Source organism: Octopus bimaculoides, chromosome 20, assembly GCF_046866305.1.
Source record: "Octopus bimaculoides isolate indiv1 chromosome 20, ASM4686630v1, whole genome shotgun sequence".
NCBI classification, from domain to species: Eukaryota; Metazoa; Mollusca; class Cephalopoda; order Octopoda; family Octopodidae; genus Octopus; species Octopus bimaculoides.
The window spans coordinates 16,125,420-16,142,161 of NC_142947.1; the positions used below are offsets into that span (position 1 = coordinate 16,125,420).

The 16,742-nt window shown below is 35.1% G+C and overlaps 2 protein-coding genes across 4 annotated transcripts in view; one reads left to right on the plus strand and one right to left on the minus strand.

Moving 5' to 3' along the window:
* Positions 1-6,934, minus strand: part of LOC128250265 (uncharacterized) — a 99,477-nt gene extending 92,543 nt beyond the window's left edge. For both annotated transcript variants that reach the window (XM_089338109.1, XM_089338107.1), the window contains exon 1: positions 6,549-6,934. The gene's annotated coding sequence lies outside the window, so the exon portion shown is untranslated. The remainder of the gene's footprint in view (positions 1-6,548) is intronic.
* LOC106876203 (uncharacterized) lies at positions 4,485-16,694 on the plus strand. 2 transcript variants are annotated; one of them, XM_089338104.1, is made up of 5 exons: positions 4,503-5,066; positions 6,930-7,028; positions 8,568-8,888; positions 14,002-14,329; positions 16,200-16,694. In XM_089338104.1, exons 1-4 carry the CDS (start codon positions 5,057-5,059, stop codon positions 14,322-14,324), a joined length of 753 nt encoding a protein of 250 aa, XP_089194230.1. In that variant the 5' UTR covers positions 4,503-5,056; the 3' UTR covers positions 14,325-14,329; positions 16,200-16,694. The 2 variants fall into 2 exon arrangements, with proteins under 2 accessions (XP_052830972.2, XP_089194230.1); XM_052975012.2 differs by lacking the exon at positions 6,930-7,028 and having other exon boundaries at positions 4,485-5,066.
* Positions 16,695-16,742: the final 48 nt, after the last annotated feature.

Sequence of the window (16,742 nt, forward strand, 5' to 3'; positions counted from 1 at the left end):
CATACTCACACACACATGCACACACTTTCATACACACATATACATGCCAATACGCATACACACATGGACATGTATTCACATATATATACAGATACATATTTACATAAATACCCATCCACATACAGATACACTTAAAGTATATCTTTCTATACCCATAATTAATTACGTGTGTTCTTATGCATAGATTTGCCTAACAATAATTAAATTTATATATATATAATAATATAAATATGAATACAGATGAGTGGTACAACAAGGCACCATTATATATATATATATATATATATATATATATATATATATATATTAATATATAAAGCTGAAGTTATGTGTCTGTGTGAAGCCTTTTTAAAAGTTTATAGAAATCCACATTTTCCACTTTTACGTAAAATGGAATTTTCTCGATGTGAACTTTCCAGTGCAGTAATTAGATTTTCAAAATTCCGTTTACTTTGTGTGATTTAAGGGAGATTTGGCTTTTGTTTCTAGCAACTTTTATATTTCTTCCATTCTATCTATACCGGCGTTCTTACACATCGATCACGCGCTCAATATAAAATATACAGAGTAAGAATAAAAGTGGGAGAGAGAGAGAGAGAGAGAGAGAGAGAGAGAGAGAGAGAGAGAGAGAGAGAGAGAGAGAGAGCGATAGCGAGAGAGAGAGAGAGCGATAGCGAGAGAGAGAGAGAGAGAGAGAGAGAGAGAGAGAGAGAGAGAAAGAAAGAGATAAATACTAAGTCAAAGATTAACTTGTTTGAAGTCTATTATTTCCTTCTATCTACCTTTTCACGCTTACTTCGTTCTTCTTCCTCTCTCCCATTTAGTAGCTTTCTTCTATCCCTCTACCTCAAATATATTTTTCATAACATAGAAGCGTAAAAACACACAGTTCCACACATACGTGATCTGTGACAACATACACATAAATACATGCACACATCAACATTATAGATATAAGATTTAGTTTGTGTGTGTTTCTTATATAAACACGCGAACGCATTGCTATTTTATAACTGTCTTTCGTTCTCCCTTCTTCTCTTTCTCTCACTTCATTGCTCACGTTCTCTATTCCTTTCTCCCCCTCACACTTTCTTCCTCTCTCTCTCTCTTCCTCTCTCTCTCTTCCTCTCTCTCTCTTCCTCTCTCTCTCTTCCGCTCTCTCTCTTCCTCTCTCTCTTCCTCTCTCTCTCTTCCTCTCTCTCTCTTCCTCTCTCTCTCTTCCTCTCTCTCTCTTCCACTCTCTCTCTTCCTCTCTCTCTTCCTCTCTCTCTTCCTCTCTACCTCTTCTCTTTCGCTCTCTCAAATGCACAGACGCTCACGTACACGCAAGCAAACACTACAATATAACTACATCTTACCTTACTACATGATAGTCAATGTTTTGTAAATATACAAACTACTGAGCTTATGGAGACAGGACAACACATTGCAAATCAGTGAACTTCATTACAAATGTGAAAACTACCTACCCTGCCATCTGTTATAATCCGGTTTAAAAAGACAGCAACAGACTGCAGCAATTCACCACATTTCTGAAGCTACTTTGAACATAATGCAAGATGGTGCATCAACATCTACTACCCAATCTGATAGAATTCTGGCAGAACTGTGTAGCAACAGATCGCCAGCAATTGCTTCATCAAAAATTGCCGTCCTATCTCCTGCGAAAAGGGATTACCCTGGTATGTATAATCAGAGCAGCGCAAAAAGTTGTTTTGTACGAGCATTTGTATAGCGAATTAGACGGTTGAAATTTACGTACGCTTAGTAATGTTACGCAAAACAGCCTTCAAACTTTCCCTATTAATTTCATCGCCTTTTGAATTATGAACATACATCATACGGGTTTTTTCGTTGTAAAGCTCTCTTTTTTTAGTTGATTTTCACCTAGCAAGTCACACCCGGACAACGTCAGGTTATACTGCTAGTATATATATATATATATATATATATATATATATATACACACACACATATATATATATTCAGTATATACTTGTATTTCATGTAATCGGATTGGCGGGTCTTTTTTTTCTCGCGCCCGTTGTCCAAAACCACACAACTCACCAAGCAAAGCAGCTACGACCATGCAGTACGTTGTCTGGGTTACATGTTATTAGTGGCACTCAAGACCGACATCACATTTCACACACAAACATACACGCGCATACACACGCACGCGCACACACACACACACACACACACACACATATATATATGTGAGTGTGTGTGTGTCTGGGTTACATGTTACCAGTAGCACTCAAGAGCGACCTCACATTTCATACACACACACACACACACACACACACACACACACACACACACACACACACACACACACATATATATATATGTGGGTGTGTGTGTGGGTGTGTGTGTGTGTGTGTGTGTGCGTGTGGGTGTATGTGTGTGTGTGTGTGTGTGTGTGTGTGTGTGTGTGTGTGTGTGTTTGTATGTGTTTGGACAGAGATGAGAAAAAATTGGGTAGCATACGATGATATAAAAATTTATTAAAATTCTAAGTTACAAAATTTTCCCCAATAAGAATGTAACTAAATGCTGAAGATTTATAAGGAGCGGAAGAGGCTACGTAAGTTTCTCAACTAGCAAATATTACACAACACTAATCGACTTATTTCAATATCAACAAATTTTTGACATTTTTTCATCTTAACTGCTTTAATCTCTAACCGAATGTATATATATATATATATATATATATATATATAATATAGATTTAATCAAAAGATTAAATGTGGTACTTAAAATGTTTGAGGCATCAGAATTTGGTAGGGTAAAAACCAAAAACACAATCAAGAGATTTGGTGAATAAAATTTGAAGAAAAGCAACAAAAATGGATTAGGTTATAGCAGTACGTACGTTTCGTACAAACTTCATTTATTTATGTAGTGAGAACACCACATAAGATGTGCAATGAAGATGTACTCCTCAGCTGCATAATGGGAGTTCATTTCAGAAAGTCATTTTGTAGATGTGTGCAAATACAAGAGTAGGAGATGAAGAAAATACCATCTTGACTGGGCTGTTAATCAACAGTCTAGTGAATCAAACAGGAATTTAATTTCTATATATTCTAATCGGAGGGGTAAGATAGCAGTAATTTCAATTTAGAGGAAGGTAGATTAAGTAGTAAGGGACAGCAGGTTAGGGGTAAATCAAGCAAGAGAAAAAAAGAGATAAGAAAAAAGGAAAATATATATATATATAGAAATAAAAATGAAAATGGAAGGACAATACCCTAAGGAGTGGCTAGAGGAAATTTAAGGTAAGGGAATTTAAGTCAAGATATTGGAGAATTATTAAGAATATATCTATTCGTCTGTATATTTAGAATAATACAACAAACTAAAGTACTAAATTTAAAACCATAGAGAACATTAATAGTTAAATTAGAACAAGACAAACATTTATAGTTAAAATTAATACATTAATGTGGGGTAGTAGTAGACAGATATTATTTATAAGAAAAACCATAATAAGAGAAGATATCAATGGCCAAAACAAATCAAAGTGAGTGGGGGGAATGAAGGAGAGGAAAAAAGGGGAGGAATAAAGTTAGAAAATCAGGACTAAACTAAGAGTATTAAAGCTATGGTTTCAGAATTGATATTAAAAATTTATTGTGCAACGTTGTAGGTGAATTGCCGCTGACATCGGAGGAAAGAAAAACGAGTTTATCATAAAAATGAAAAATATAGTGAGATCAGAAGAAACAAAGGAAAAACTGCGTGAGGCTGGACACAACACAGTTTTGAATTTGTATTCGATATGTGATAATATTCTTATGTACGCACAGAGGGTCGTAATGCCTGCCTCGCTAAAAAATCGAATGTTAAAGGAATTCCACACTGGAGATCCAGGGAATTTCTAGGATGAAGTCGCTAATGAGGAGTTATATTTACTGGCCGAAAATGGATCTAAATCGGTGATAAGGTGTTTTAAGAGTGTACAGAAATGGAAAAGAAGCTTGGGAAAGCGGCCAAGATAATAAAACGGGTCGGTAAAATGACGTACATGGTGAAAGGTTCGAAATGGGAACATAAAAGACATATAAACCAGCTGAAAAGAAGGTTTGCTGAAGAAAAGCTTACGAGGAAAGAAGTATCCATGAAAGTCCTCTACGATATTTTTAATGTGTCGACTCGACAAGAAATCATCGAATTAAGTTGTAAGAATGCAAAAAAAAAAAAAAGAAAGCATGCGGAATTGTTGCAGGTAGTACAAAAACGAAAAAAAATATTGAGTTTCAGATGGAAGTAAATCTGATAAAAAGGAGATGTGGCGTAGAATAAAATATTCACTTCCAACAGAATTCAATCTCAAAAGAAGAGATGTGGTGATAGACATTAACACACATCTGTGTGGACTCGTCCGATTGTTATATCGTTAATGACGTCAGAGGACGTTTTTGAATCTTGCGTTTTGTAAACATAGAAATAAAATGTACGCCTTGTGAAGACATTGATTTTATCTTTGCTTCCTTAGATTATATATCCAAACATTTTAAGGATATAGAAGTACATTACATACGTTTGATAATTATAAACAAATTCTTTGTGCAGGTTTTTCAGCAAGAAATTGCAGAACATTCTTTCTAGGAGTTCGAGATACTACAATTGTCATTCACTCATTCATCTTTTTCAAAGCCATTGCTCTCCATACTATTATCTTCTTCTTATCCATTGTTATATGACAGCGATTATATATTTTTATTATTTATATGTCTCTCTCCTTTAGTTTTTATTTAGATTCTAAAAACGACACCAGCTGACGGTATTGAAGTTGGGATGACAAGTAACATGATGGTATGTGGTTTATAATTCCTTTGACTTCAAACTGCAACAAAACGAAGTTAGAGATGTAATACGTCACGAAGAACGATATATGTGAAGACCATTAATAATTATCTAATGTTTCGAGAATGATTTACCTTCTGGTGATGTAAGCTATATTACGTATTGGAAACCAAATCCCACTTGCGAAGCTGTAGCAGCCTACTCTTATAAGTCTTATAAACGAACTTCAACAAGGAAGATGCTTAAAGGTAAGATGCTTAAATAATCTATGTATTGTCTAAAGTAACTAGGTGTTCTTTTTCCAGTGGAATAGAATTTGCATATTTGCATTATTGATAAACCTGGAGCGTCATCCAATAATTTGGTAACCATGTCAGCAGAAATGTCCTTGGGGTTTGAACTCCATTTCTGCAAGTACCTGAGAAAGAGGTGATGTTTGTCCATCTTCAAGAGAAATCGCTACCAGTTAGTTCCGAAATATTCTATGAACAATCAGACGTCAGTTGGGATAATTGATGTAGAAAGAGAAAAAAAATTTAATTTGTCAAAATCAAACAAATTTATAACAAGATCAATTAATTGCATAAATGACAAAATTCGTGGAGCTATATACAGGATTTGGAAAAAATGATGGAAAACCGTAGCATCATAGCATTATAATTTTTAAATATCTATAAAACCGTCGAAATCTTGTTTATTTTTATGTTTTTTGATTTATTATTAGTGTTGCTTAATATGTTTTGCTAAAATTGTTGTTTCTTTTCAGATATCATCAGAAAAAGGTAATTAAAATTCATTAAAATGACAGATCTATCGGACTTTCGAAGAGGTTAAATTGTTGGTGCTCGTATGGCAGGCGCCAGCGTAACGAAAACAGCCGAAATGTTTGGTGTATCAAGAGAAGTACTGACTCAAAATTAATGACAGCGTTTGAGAAAGGGGAAAAAAAAATCCTCTTCGAAATAAAACGCTGGAAGATAACCAAAACTTTGAGATAGGGACATTCGGACTCATACGCGAAATGTTAGAAAGGATCACAAAGGCATAGCTCCCAAAATTACTGCAGATATCAATGACCACCTCGAGAACCCAGTTTCCACAGTTTCCTCTTCGAAATAAAACGCTGGAAGAAAACTATTCGGACTCATACGCGAAATGTTAGAAAGGATCACAAAGGCATAGCTCCCAAAATTACTGCTGACCACCTCGAGAACCCAGTTTCCACAAACACTGTTTATTGGAAGCTGCACAAAGTCATATTTCACGGGAGGGCTGCAATCAGAAAACCACTAATTTCAAAAACAAACGTTGCACAGTTTTGAGTGGAGTAAAAAGAAACCTACAGAATTGTTCCCTAGAGCAGTGGAAGAATGTTACATTCTCGGTTGAGTCATCCTTTCCCTTATTTCCGATCACCGTTCGAGTATACGTGTGGAGACAGCCAAAAGAAGCATTTGACCCAGACTGCTTTCTTCCACCTGCTAAACATGGAGAAAATCTGCGATGATCTGGCGGGTGGGGTCGTTATATCTTGGAAATCCTCCAGCCCAATGGTTTCTATTCATGGTAGAATTAATATTTAGGCATTTTATCTGATCAAATTCATCCTATGGTTGCGGAACTGTTTTCGGAGGGGAACCCAGTCTTTCAGGATGATAATGCACCAATTTACACAGCTAAAGTTGTTACTAAATGGCACGAAGAGCATTATAGTAAAATTGAACACTCACCTTATTCGAAATGTACAATATTATATATCTATTACGGTCGATCTTACCAATCAGTTTCGTGCTATGGTTTCCACGGATTGTTAGGCAACGATCCGATTATGAAACAACGCAAACATCATAGGCAGCCGATATGAAATGAAATATGGTGACTGCTCTCTATTATTGGAGGAGAGTAGACACATCCGGTTTGTTGTTGTGAAAAAAATGATGACACAAAACGAGTAGAGGGTTAAGTTAAGAGTTATGACCCTTGACACCAAAACAATGTTCTCGATTATTCACGCTTATATATTTTCCATTGTCCTCTCAAGTTTTCTTATCCTTTTGCTGTTTAACCATCATTTTTACCTGAATCATGCATGTCTTTTGGTTATATTTCAGGTACTGGAAGTCGACGGCTATTTCCCCGTCTATCTCATATTTGCATTTTAATTTCATCGATGTTGTCAGTTACAATTGCATGTGACCATACGAATGATAGTAAGTTAAGATTAAAGAAAATATTTTCTTTTGGCCCCAATTCACAATCTTCCTCTACTACGTTGTTTGCCATGCTTTCTGTATGCAATGTCATTTGTATCTCAAAAGTCTGAGGCCGTCACCTTCCCTGCAGATTAAAAGACATTGATCTTCTTTGCTGCAGGTGAGAATGTGAATTTCTACTACAGGGTGTTTCATTGTCTCTGGCTCAAAGTGATAAAGTCAACAGTCATCCTGGGTATGGAAACATTCAAGGAAATCAACTCGATCTCCTTGAAATGATGTGAGATTTTCCCGTCATATGATTGGCCTAGGTCGCTTCTGATCAGGTGTTAGAAGACGTGGCATCCATCGAGCAGAAACGTTCGTAATACCAAGTTAATTGTGCAGAATATTCTCAATCCTCTCATGGAATATGCTGTTAGCATTACCTATTTGATTTATAGTGAATCCCCTCTCATCCAGTTTTTATGTGGTGAATACTATCAATGTCTTCTTTGGTGGTGGTGGTGGTTGCAGAACGTTCAGGTTTTGGTTCATCTTCAAAAGACTCCCTTCCCTTTCTAAATTCAGCTGCCCACTTTTGCATTATTGATAAACCTGGAGCGTCATCCAATAATTTGGTAACCATGTCAGCAGAAATGTCCTTGGGGTTTGAACTCCATTTCTGCAAGTACCTGAGAAAGAGGTGATGTTTGTCCATCTTCAAGAGAAATCGCTACCAGTTAGTTCCGAAATATTCTATGAACAATCAGACGTCAGTTTACCTGGAACATGACAATTCAGCTATTAATAAAGATAGCTGAAATTAATGAAAAGATTTCAGAGATTTAAGAATTAATGTAAAAACTTGACATTCGGCCTATGAACTTTCCAGCCGACTCTCGTATCTCATTTAATTATTTAAATAAATTTAATATTTTCTTTTCTAAATGTATGCTGTCAAAACTGACAATCTCTGATTTGTGCCAACTCCTGCATTTAATTTGTCTGATATTTGATCTTCCACAGACCTTGTACTTGTATGTCTTCTGCTATTTCTCCTCCATTACCGTTTTCTATCTCCTTGTTTGGCTTGGGCTATCATTCGTGCTTTGATTATCGTTTTCATTATAAGGGCGCATGGCCTAGTTGTCAGGGTATCGCAGACACGATCACGAGATCATGATATCCATTTCTGGATTGGGTGGTGCGTTGATTCCTTGAGCAAAACATATCTTCCATCACTTCGATACCCGACGTGTAGTACACTGTACTTCTACTCAGAGAACGTTGATTTGATGAAGGGAGTTTGTTAATGTACAACACATACTTCTGATCACTTTAAACAAATCATTTTTTCAGGGTGTTCAGCAAGAAATTGAGAACCTTCTTTCTCGGCCTACGAGAGCCTACCATCATTCATTCATTCATTCATTCATTCATTCATTCATTCATTCATTCATTCATTTTCTTCAATGCCATGACTCTCCATATTATTATCTTCTTCGCCATTGTTCTATAACTGCAATTATATATTTCTCTGATTTTTTCTTATAGCTTTGAAGGTTATAGCAATGACACCAGCTGAGGGTATTGAAGTGGGAAACACGTATAGTATATCAATAACATGCCAGTATAAGTCATATAATCTTCTTGACTTCAAACTACAACAAAACGGAAATACAGTCGTACATATACTATATTCCCCTATGAAGAAGGGATACAAAAGATTAAAAACTAGCGATGGTTTCGACTGTGATTTACCTGTTGACATTATAGGTAATGTTACCTGTTGGAAATATAACCCCACTTGCAAAGATGTGGCAGCTTACTCATGTAAAACATTCTACAAAACTTCAAAAAGGAAGGTTTTTAAAGGTTGGTGTTACCCGGCTTCCACACTTATTCAGCCCCAGAAATACTCATTTTCAGTAGCTGTATTTATTTTGTATATTTCTGCAGATTTTGACACGTGCAATATTTTGCACATGCCAAAATCCTTTGGTTTTCTGTTTTATATTGCAATGAATACACTGTGTACAACATCTAGTTGTTCTATTCGCTGTAGAATGAATAGAAGTTTGGATAATTGATGTAGAAGGACAAAAATTTCAATTAATCAATATCAAACAACTTCATGTTAAAAACAATCCATTGTGTGAATGACTAAATTAGGTTAACTTTTTATAATTTTCCAGTCACGGTTAGATTACGTTTTGAGGATAAGATTTAGGAATAAGATTAAAGCATATCCTCGGTAGTCTCCATATAGCTGCTAAATATAAGATTCTCTCCCTGTTACTTTTCATTTCTGATGAATTAAAATTAACTAAATTTCTGAGATCCACCCACCTGTTTGTGACCAAAGTCAGTAATTTACAAAAAGATTGTTGTAATCAATAAAGATGTAACTTTATAAGTAATATTTCTTGGGTTATAGCAATCAGTTAACTATTAACTTTTCACCCAGCTATATATTTGCTCATCATTCCATAACTACCAGATTTAGCCTAAGATTCGCAAATCAAGTCTAATAAAACCGAAACAGTTTTGGCGATTTTCCAGTAAAACTAAAGACCATACTCATGCTTTACTGCCTCTATTTAATATTGGGTTGTTTCTTCTGTTTTATGTAGCAGTGACGGAAATTAGTCATTTATAGAATTTTGACAACGAAGGTAGCAAACAACTTCACTGCTGTGTGGTGATTTTGCAGCGAGTATTCAAAGAGGTGCCAACCCAACAGAATTAGCATCAACACTGCATGAACACAAGTTACATCAGTCAAATTTCATTTCGTATTCTTTCTCATTAAACGATGACAAAAAGTAGGAGTACATCGAAGTATGGCAAACAATCAGCAAAGTAAATACCATTGCATCACTGAGAAAAAGAAAAGGAAAGTAGACCAAATGCCAAAAGAAAATAACTCTCAAAATTCTCTGTGAATTAATCAATCCACACAACTGTCATGAAAAATATCAACTATAAAACATACAGCATATCCTAAAACCATAAGTACGTTGATCTCAACCCTGATTATATCACCTTCAAAGCATCCAGGAAATCATCTGTTATGAGTGATTAATAGAACATCAGGTATGTTTTATTGCATAATATTTTGCCGCTGCAAAAGCTGACACAAAGCTAACTTCAAGTGCCGAGTCTCTGAGAAGACATTAATGACGTATACTTCTCATTTGGAGATTCTACAGGATTCACTATACAGTGTTATTAGGCAAGTAGTTGATAATAGTGTTAAACTTGGCTATTGATGAATTTGGCATTTTCAACGTTACGTAGCGATCTTTGTTTTGACTTTCATGACTTTGAAATGTGTGGGTGATTAAAGAGTTTTCCACAATAATTTTATGTACGTTACTTAACAGAACGTATGTATAAATCAATACGGATCGTCAACAGCTTGTATGTATCTGTTATCATGAAACATTACTTACAAATAATCCAGTCAACGTGGCTGAAATGTTTAATGTGGATGAGAAGTAATTAATCTCCGTAAATAATATTAGGATTGTAAAAGAGACAAGTTATTATTGCTAAATAGAACTTTACGCATATATATATATATATATATATATATATATATATATATATATATATATATATATATATATATGTGTGTGTGTGTGTATGTATGTGTGTGTGTGTGTGTGTGTGTGTGTGTGTGTGTGTGTGTGTCTCCTTCTTCTCTGTCTGTCTTTCCCTGTGTCTCTTCTGTTTGCTTTCCTCTAACCCAATCTTCCTCTTTCTTCGTTTGTTACTCTCCTTTCAACTTCTCTTTCTGTCAATTCTATCTCAACCCTCTTGACTATCTATGAATTCTTCCCCATTCTCTATCTGTCTTCTGTTTTTCAGTTTGTCTTTCTATCTCTGTCTCGATCTTTCTCTCTCTTTTTCTGTCTTTTCGTTTACGTTTCCATCTTACACTTCTTCTCCTACTACTCCTGTAACTTCCTCACGTTGTCTCTTACACTTCCTCCTCTATCTCCTGGACATGCTTTACCACCGTTTCTCTCCTATCTTTTCTGCCTACTCCTCTGTACCTCACAACACTAGAGATGTTAAACGAGCCACCGGCTCATGTCTCCTCTCTGGTTATGTCTTTTCTTTTGTTTTCGTTGATCATGGCGAGGCTATATTTAATTAATACTTTGTCCGAATTCTCAGTAATGCTTTAAACTTTTTTTTCCATTTTCACTGAACTCAATAGTAACCTGAAGAACGTGAACAGAGGTAGGTATAGATGTTATGTGAGGCAACGTGGTCGCCCAATGTGTTAGAAATACCAGTCAGATTGCCCTCAAATCACTTCCTAGTGTGTCAAAAATACAGTACGGGTGACCAAGCTGAAACATCTTTGATCGTAGGTTTGCTAGTTCAGGACTGGTCTAGGTTAAATAATCAAATAATTGTTGAGTCGAGATCAAACGAGCCTTGACTATGTAAATTTCCATTAATTTTCTTCAACTTGGTTAAAGTTGCATATACGTCATGTTAAAATATTCTTTGTATTGTAAACTTTATTTTCATATAAGTTTTATAGTATTATAATTAGTTATTATATTAATTTCTTCATGAACACTTTACAAGATATGGTGTCCCGGACACTATAGTATCCGAAAACGGTAAGCAGTTTATAGCGTATGAGTTTTTTTGCAAAAAAATGCAATTGAACACATCTCTATTCCGCCATATCAGCGAAGATCAAACGTGCAAGCGTAACGGTTCGTGGATGCATTTAAAAAGGCATTAAATAAATCAAGATACGTGCTAGTCGATGGTGCAGCATTGACAGAATTCTTGAGAGTTTATAGGATAACACCAAACCCAATCACTTGTTCAAGCAAGTTGCTTACGGAACTAATGTTTGCTCGGAAAACAAGACCAATTTTTCACAGGCTGTTATCAGTAAGAAAAACAAATAGGGAAAGCACTAAAAATACGAGAACGTACTTTAATATCGGTGACAAGGTGCTTTTCAAAATGTATGAAAATGAAGAGAAGTTTGGGAAGACGGAGAGGTAACAAAACGAATAGGCAAAATGAAGTATATAATAAGACGCGAAAATGAGAACACAAAAACGATATACGAAAAAAAAGAGAGATACATATGAAAGTGCTCTACGACACCATTGTCTGTAGAAGTCTATAGTGGTTATATATAGTCTGTACAAGGTGATGGTGTAGCTGCGTGTATACAAAAGTTCATATAGAGATGAATAAATTCAAGAACTATACATTTACTTCATAAAAATATATTTTATATACTGGTCGATGATGATACAGAATCAAAATGTAGAATCTAGTTGAATGAAGTACTCTATGCAAGAATGTTCAGAGATAGGAAATATAGAAATAACAGCTAAATGGTAGCTTTCACCCATGTGGCGTAGAGAGATAGACGGACATAGAAATGACGTGAATAGCTCTAAGTCTAATCGACTAAGAAGCGAAGAGCAGGGTTAGGAAGCTGTTTTCATTAATGGAACACTAGGCGTTCTAGAAACTTCGAAAAGAAATACTAAGCTTCTTGAATAAATATGAATCAATTCTCATGATACAGATGCTCCGAGAAACTTAGAACGGGAGGTAACTCTATAATCTTTCTTGCAAGGGAGATCAGTCAGCTATCTTGATATCCTTCAGGCAAAGGTAATGGTATACAATAACAGTAACAAAAATGTATACATCATAAAATATCAACAACTGCTGAAAACAGAATGGGAATAAATACAATATTTCAGGTCCAAAATGAAAAATCAACGTTCAAACTTCTGTAACGTGTGTGTTTGTGCATGCAATATGAAGGTAGAGAAAATTGTGCATCTCTGGAAACAGAATCCAAGGAAATGTATAGAGGACAGGATTTATTCGAAGCAGTCCAAATAGCAGTGTCGTTTTGCGTGCAAAGAGGGCAGAAAATGCCAGTCAGAGCGTGACTGAGGCAGGGAGTGTGTGCACACGAATGGCAAAAAACGAGTGACATGCTGGCGCGTTGCAAATGAAAGGCAACTTTCTATATATAACGTGATCATCCAGGGTTTTAATAGATCAGAAGGCTGCGTGTTCCTATCACGTCGGGGTCACCAATTTACATAGTGGTTATATAGAGTCAGTACCAGGTGCTGATGTGGCTACGTGCATATTATTTCAAAAGTTCATATAGAAATGAAGAATAAATTCAAGAACTATATATTTACTACATAAAAATATATTTTATATAATGGTAAATGATGATACTTAATCAAAATGTAGAATCTAGTTGAAAGAATTAATCTATGCAAGAAAGTTCAAAGATAGGAAATATAGAAATAACAGCTAAGTCATGTGGCGTAGAGAAATAGACGCAATGGCGTGAATGGTTCTAAGTTTAATCGATTAAGAAGAGAAGAGCCGGGTTAGGAGGCTATTTTTATTAATGGAACGCTATACATTCTAGAAACTTCCAAGAGTAACACTAAATTTCTTGAATAATTAAGAATCACGTCTTATGATACAGATGCTTCGAGAAACTTAGAACGCTAATTATTCAATAAGCTTTCTTGCAAGGGAGATCATTCAACTGTCTTTGCTACCGCTACGAATCCAACCTAGGAGTAGCAGCACAAAAAACAGGAAATAAACAGAACTGTTGGTAGTGTGTGTGTGTGTGTGTGTGTGTGTGTGTATGTTGGTGTGTGTATGTGTGTGTGTATCAGCGTGAGTGTGTGTGTATCTGTTTGAGCATGTGTGTATGTCTGTGTGCGCTTGTTGAATGCGCGTGTGTGCCTCTGTGCACGTTTGTGTATGTGAATGTAAGCTAGAAACATTAATTCACAGGGTCCAGCAAGAAGAACAATTCGAGTGGTGTTAACCATTTTAGTTTAGTATGAAGATTGTAGTTTATATTAGTGAAACCACCCAATAGTCATAGTAATATGCAAAGCATATTGTTCTAACATTTTGCTATATTATATCGTTATCTTTGCAGCAAAATCTACCTTAGAGAGTCTCGAAATTCTCAAAGGACTTAATAAACAAGGCAGAGAAGTAAAAAACTTAAGATGTGTAGCGAATATTGGCGCACCTTTTAAATCGCAAGAAACCTTTATGTGGATTACAACAAAAAATGGTAAAAATTTTTATTTCATCAAAAAGGAGCAAATCCCGCTTACTTCGGGCTGTTATTCTCTGGTATCATCAGATTATACTTTCACTTCACCAGCCAAAAACGTATCTGCCACAAATATCACATGTAAAACAAATTTTGCTTCACTTCGGGTACAAATCAACGATGAGATGGAAAATCGTTAGAAAAGGTAAATTGATTTTCTATTTCGTACCCTGTTTAGTGTTTTCCCTTTTCTTGTAACAACGGTTACTTAGCCTCAGCTCAACCGCTCTCTAAGAGGCCGATGATCGAAGGTATTCTGGGTGTGACAATCACGTCCGTTCTTTTCAGGAATAGTATAACTACGACTATAATATCCAACGTGTCCAACTTAATTTTAAGACAGGTTTCGTGATATGTCCGTGATCTGGATACATTTTTTTTTAGTTAAAATGCCACGTAAAGGTATTTTCTCTTTATATATGCTTTTCATACATGTGTATGTGTGTGTATGTCTGTGTGGGTGTGTGTCTTTGTGGATTCGTGTGTACGAATATGCTTTCATGTTTTTATACGCGTGGGTGTTTGCACACAAGCTATGTTTATGTGGTTATATGTAAGTGGTTGCCGCGCAGTTGCATTTGTGAATATGGATATGTTTCGTTGTTGCAGGGTGCAGATATCTGGGCAAAGTTTCTTTTAGATATACGCGTGCATTCATATTTGTATATGGGGCATGCATATTTTGTGTACGTTCACAGACACGCGTGATTTTGAATATATGTATGCATACGTTTTTCCATATCAAAATACACTTATACCCTTATATAATATTAATAATATTATTAGGAATGATACTCAGTGCGCTACGACTCACAGTTGTTCAAACGGTATCACCAATGTGGAAGAAATAACAGTAGGATATTTGGGTTGTAGATAAATTGGTTACAAAATAGCCGATAGGCATAGTGTATGTTGTCCACATGTACTATAACGTTGATTATTTAGATGCCAATTTTAACTTATCTACTGGCGAAGTACTATAACGTCGATCATTTAGATGCCAATTTCAACTTGTGACATTAATACGACAGAGGTTACCGTGGTCTTTCCGTAGGTTTTTCTTTCCACGGATGTGGGAATTTTTTGTATTATTTCGTATTTTTTTTGTAAATACCCCAAACGTTTTGCGATGTTTCTTTTTCATCGTTGTCCCCACTTTTGTTTTTTTTCTGCTTTGTTTTCGCCCCACTCGAAAAGAAAAACTCTACATTTGGCATAGTGTATGTTGTCCACAGTTTCATGCAGCCGGTTACACTGTAATTTTGTACTACTATCCTATTTATAACCCATTTTAAAAATTCCTATTATGAATTAATAATTAGAATGATGAATATTCTTAAAGTGCCTAAGATATTTTAACTGAGTTATTTTAAATATTTAATAGAAGTAACAAGTAATAACAAATAGAAGTAATAACTTGTAATAAAACTTTCACTTTTTATAAAAGCTAATATTTTCTAAATCTAAATATTTCAACTAAAATTTTATCCTTATCCACATATATTTTAAGTAAAAGTTTTCTAGTTCTGTACTTTACCAGATCTAATAAGTTGTCATGAACTTTTGCAAGTATAATGACTTGTCCTGTAATTTTCCAGGTTTTTAATCTTAAGAATATTGTTTCTCTTGCTCGCATTCTCCATGTAATGGACGATCGTAACGTTCACAACAAAATTTGAAGTATAGAAAGCAAACAAGTTAGTATGGTTTGAGAATTATATTTACTCTGTTCTGAAATTGGATGACAAGCAAGGAACGAGAATAATCAAAATTTTTAATATATTCTAAAATATCAGCAAAACAACAACATAGACAGCAACAACAATAACAATAACGTAGAAAGTATTTTCCCTATGGGACACATATCACCGTTATTTTCTATGGATAATTAGAAAATAACAGTACAAAATAATATTTAAAATAATTACCTAATTTTACTTATTGCAGCTTCCATGTCGAAAGCATTCTGTTCAGGTATTCTGCCACTGATTATGTCTTTTCTCTACTTTGCTCAGGTGATACCGAGGTGAAAGGAGAAATAAATTGAAAGATATAATGAATAAACACTCCAAACAGTCAAAACAACTTTATATCATTCCCAAATTATCAAAAATCGAACGTAAATATATATTAAAATAATAGAGCACCCAATGGTAAATACCCAATAGTATAAAATATAGACAGATATACAAATAAAAGTAGATAAAACCTAGAAGGAAACCAGAACAGAGTCCATTCAAGCCCATCTCTACGATCGCTTCAAAGGAAGAAAATATGCTGCTGTTGGATTTCCTTAATGAATTGTACAAGAGTTTATACACAGTGTTACAAATACAATATCCCTGCATATCTCACACTTATTTTCATTCCTGAAGTTCACGTTCTATTTCTTATCTTATCTGAATTAACTATTGCCTAACCATCCTCTCACACCGTCTCCGATGTAGGGATATAATAAATATCCTCGAAACAGCTGTAAGACCTTATATTTATAAATGTTCTAAAATCTACACAGCCTTGGCTTTTTTAAATCTCATTACGAAAAGTAAATCGTCACT

What these genes read in the sequence shown, in the direction of transcription:
- LOC106876203 (XM_089338104.1), top strand. An exon ending in ATGTGACCATACGAATGATA is followed by an intron (nt 7,029 to 8,567) that starts GTAAGTTAAGAT and finishes TTTTTCTTATAG; the next exon opens with CTTTGAAGGTTATAGCAATG. An exon ending in AAAAAGGAAGGTTTTTAAAG is followed by an intron (nt 8,889 to 14,001) that starts GTTGGTGTTACC and finishes TTATCTTTGCAG; the next exon opens with CAAAATCTACCTTAGAGAGT.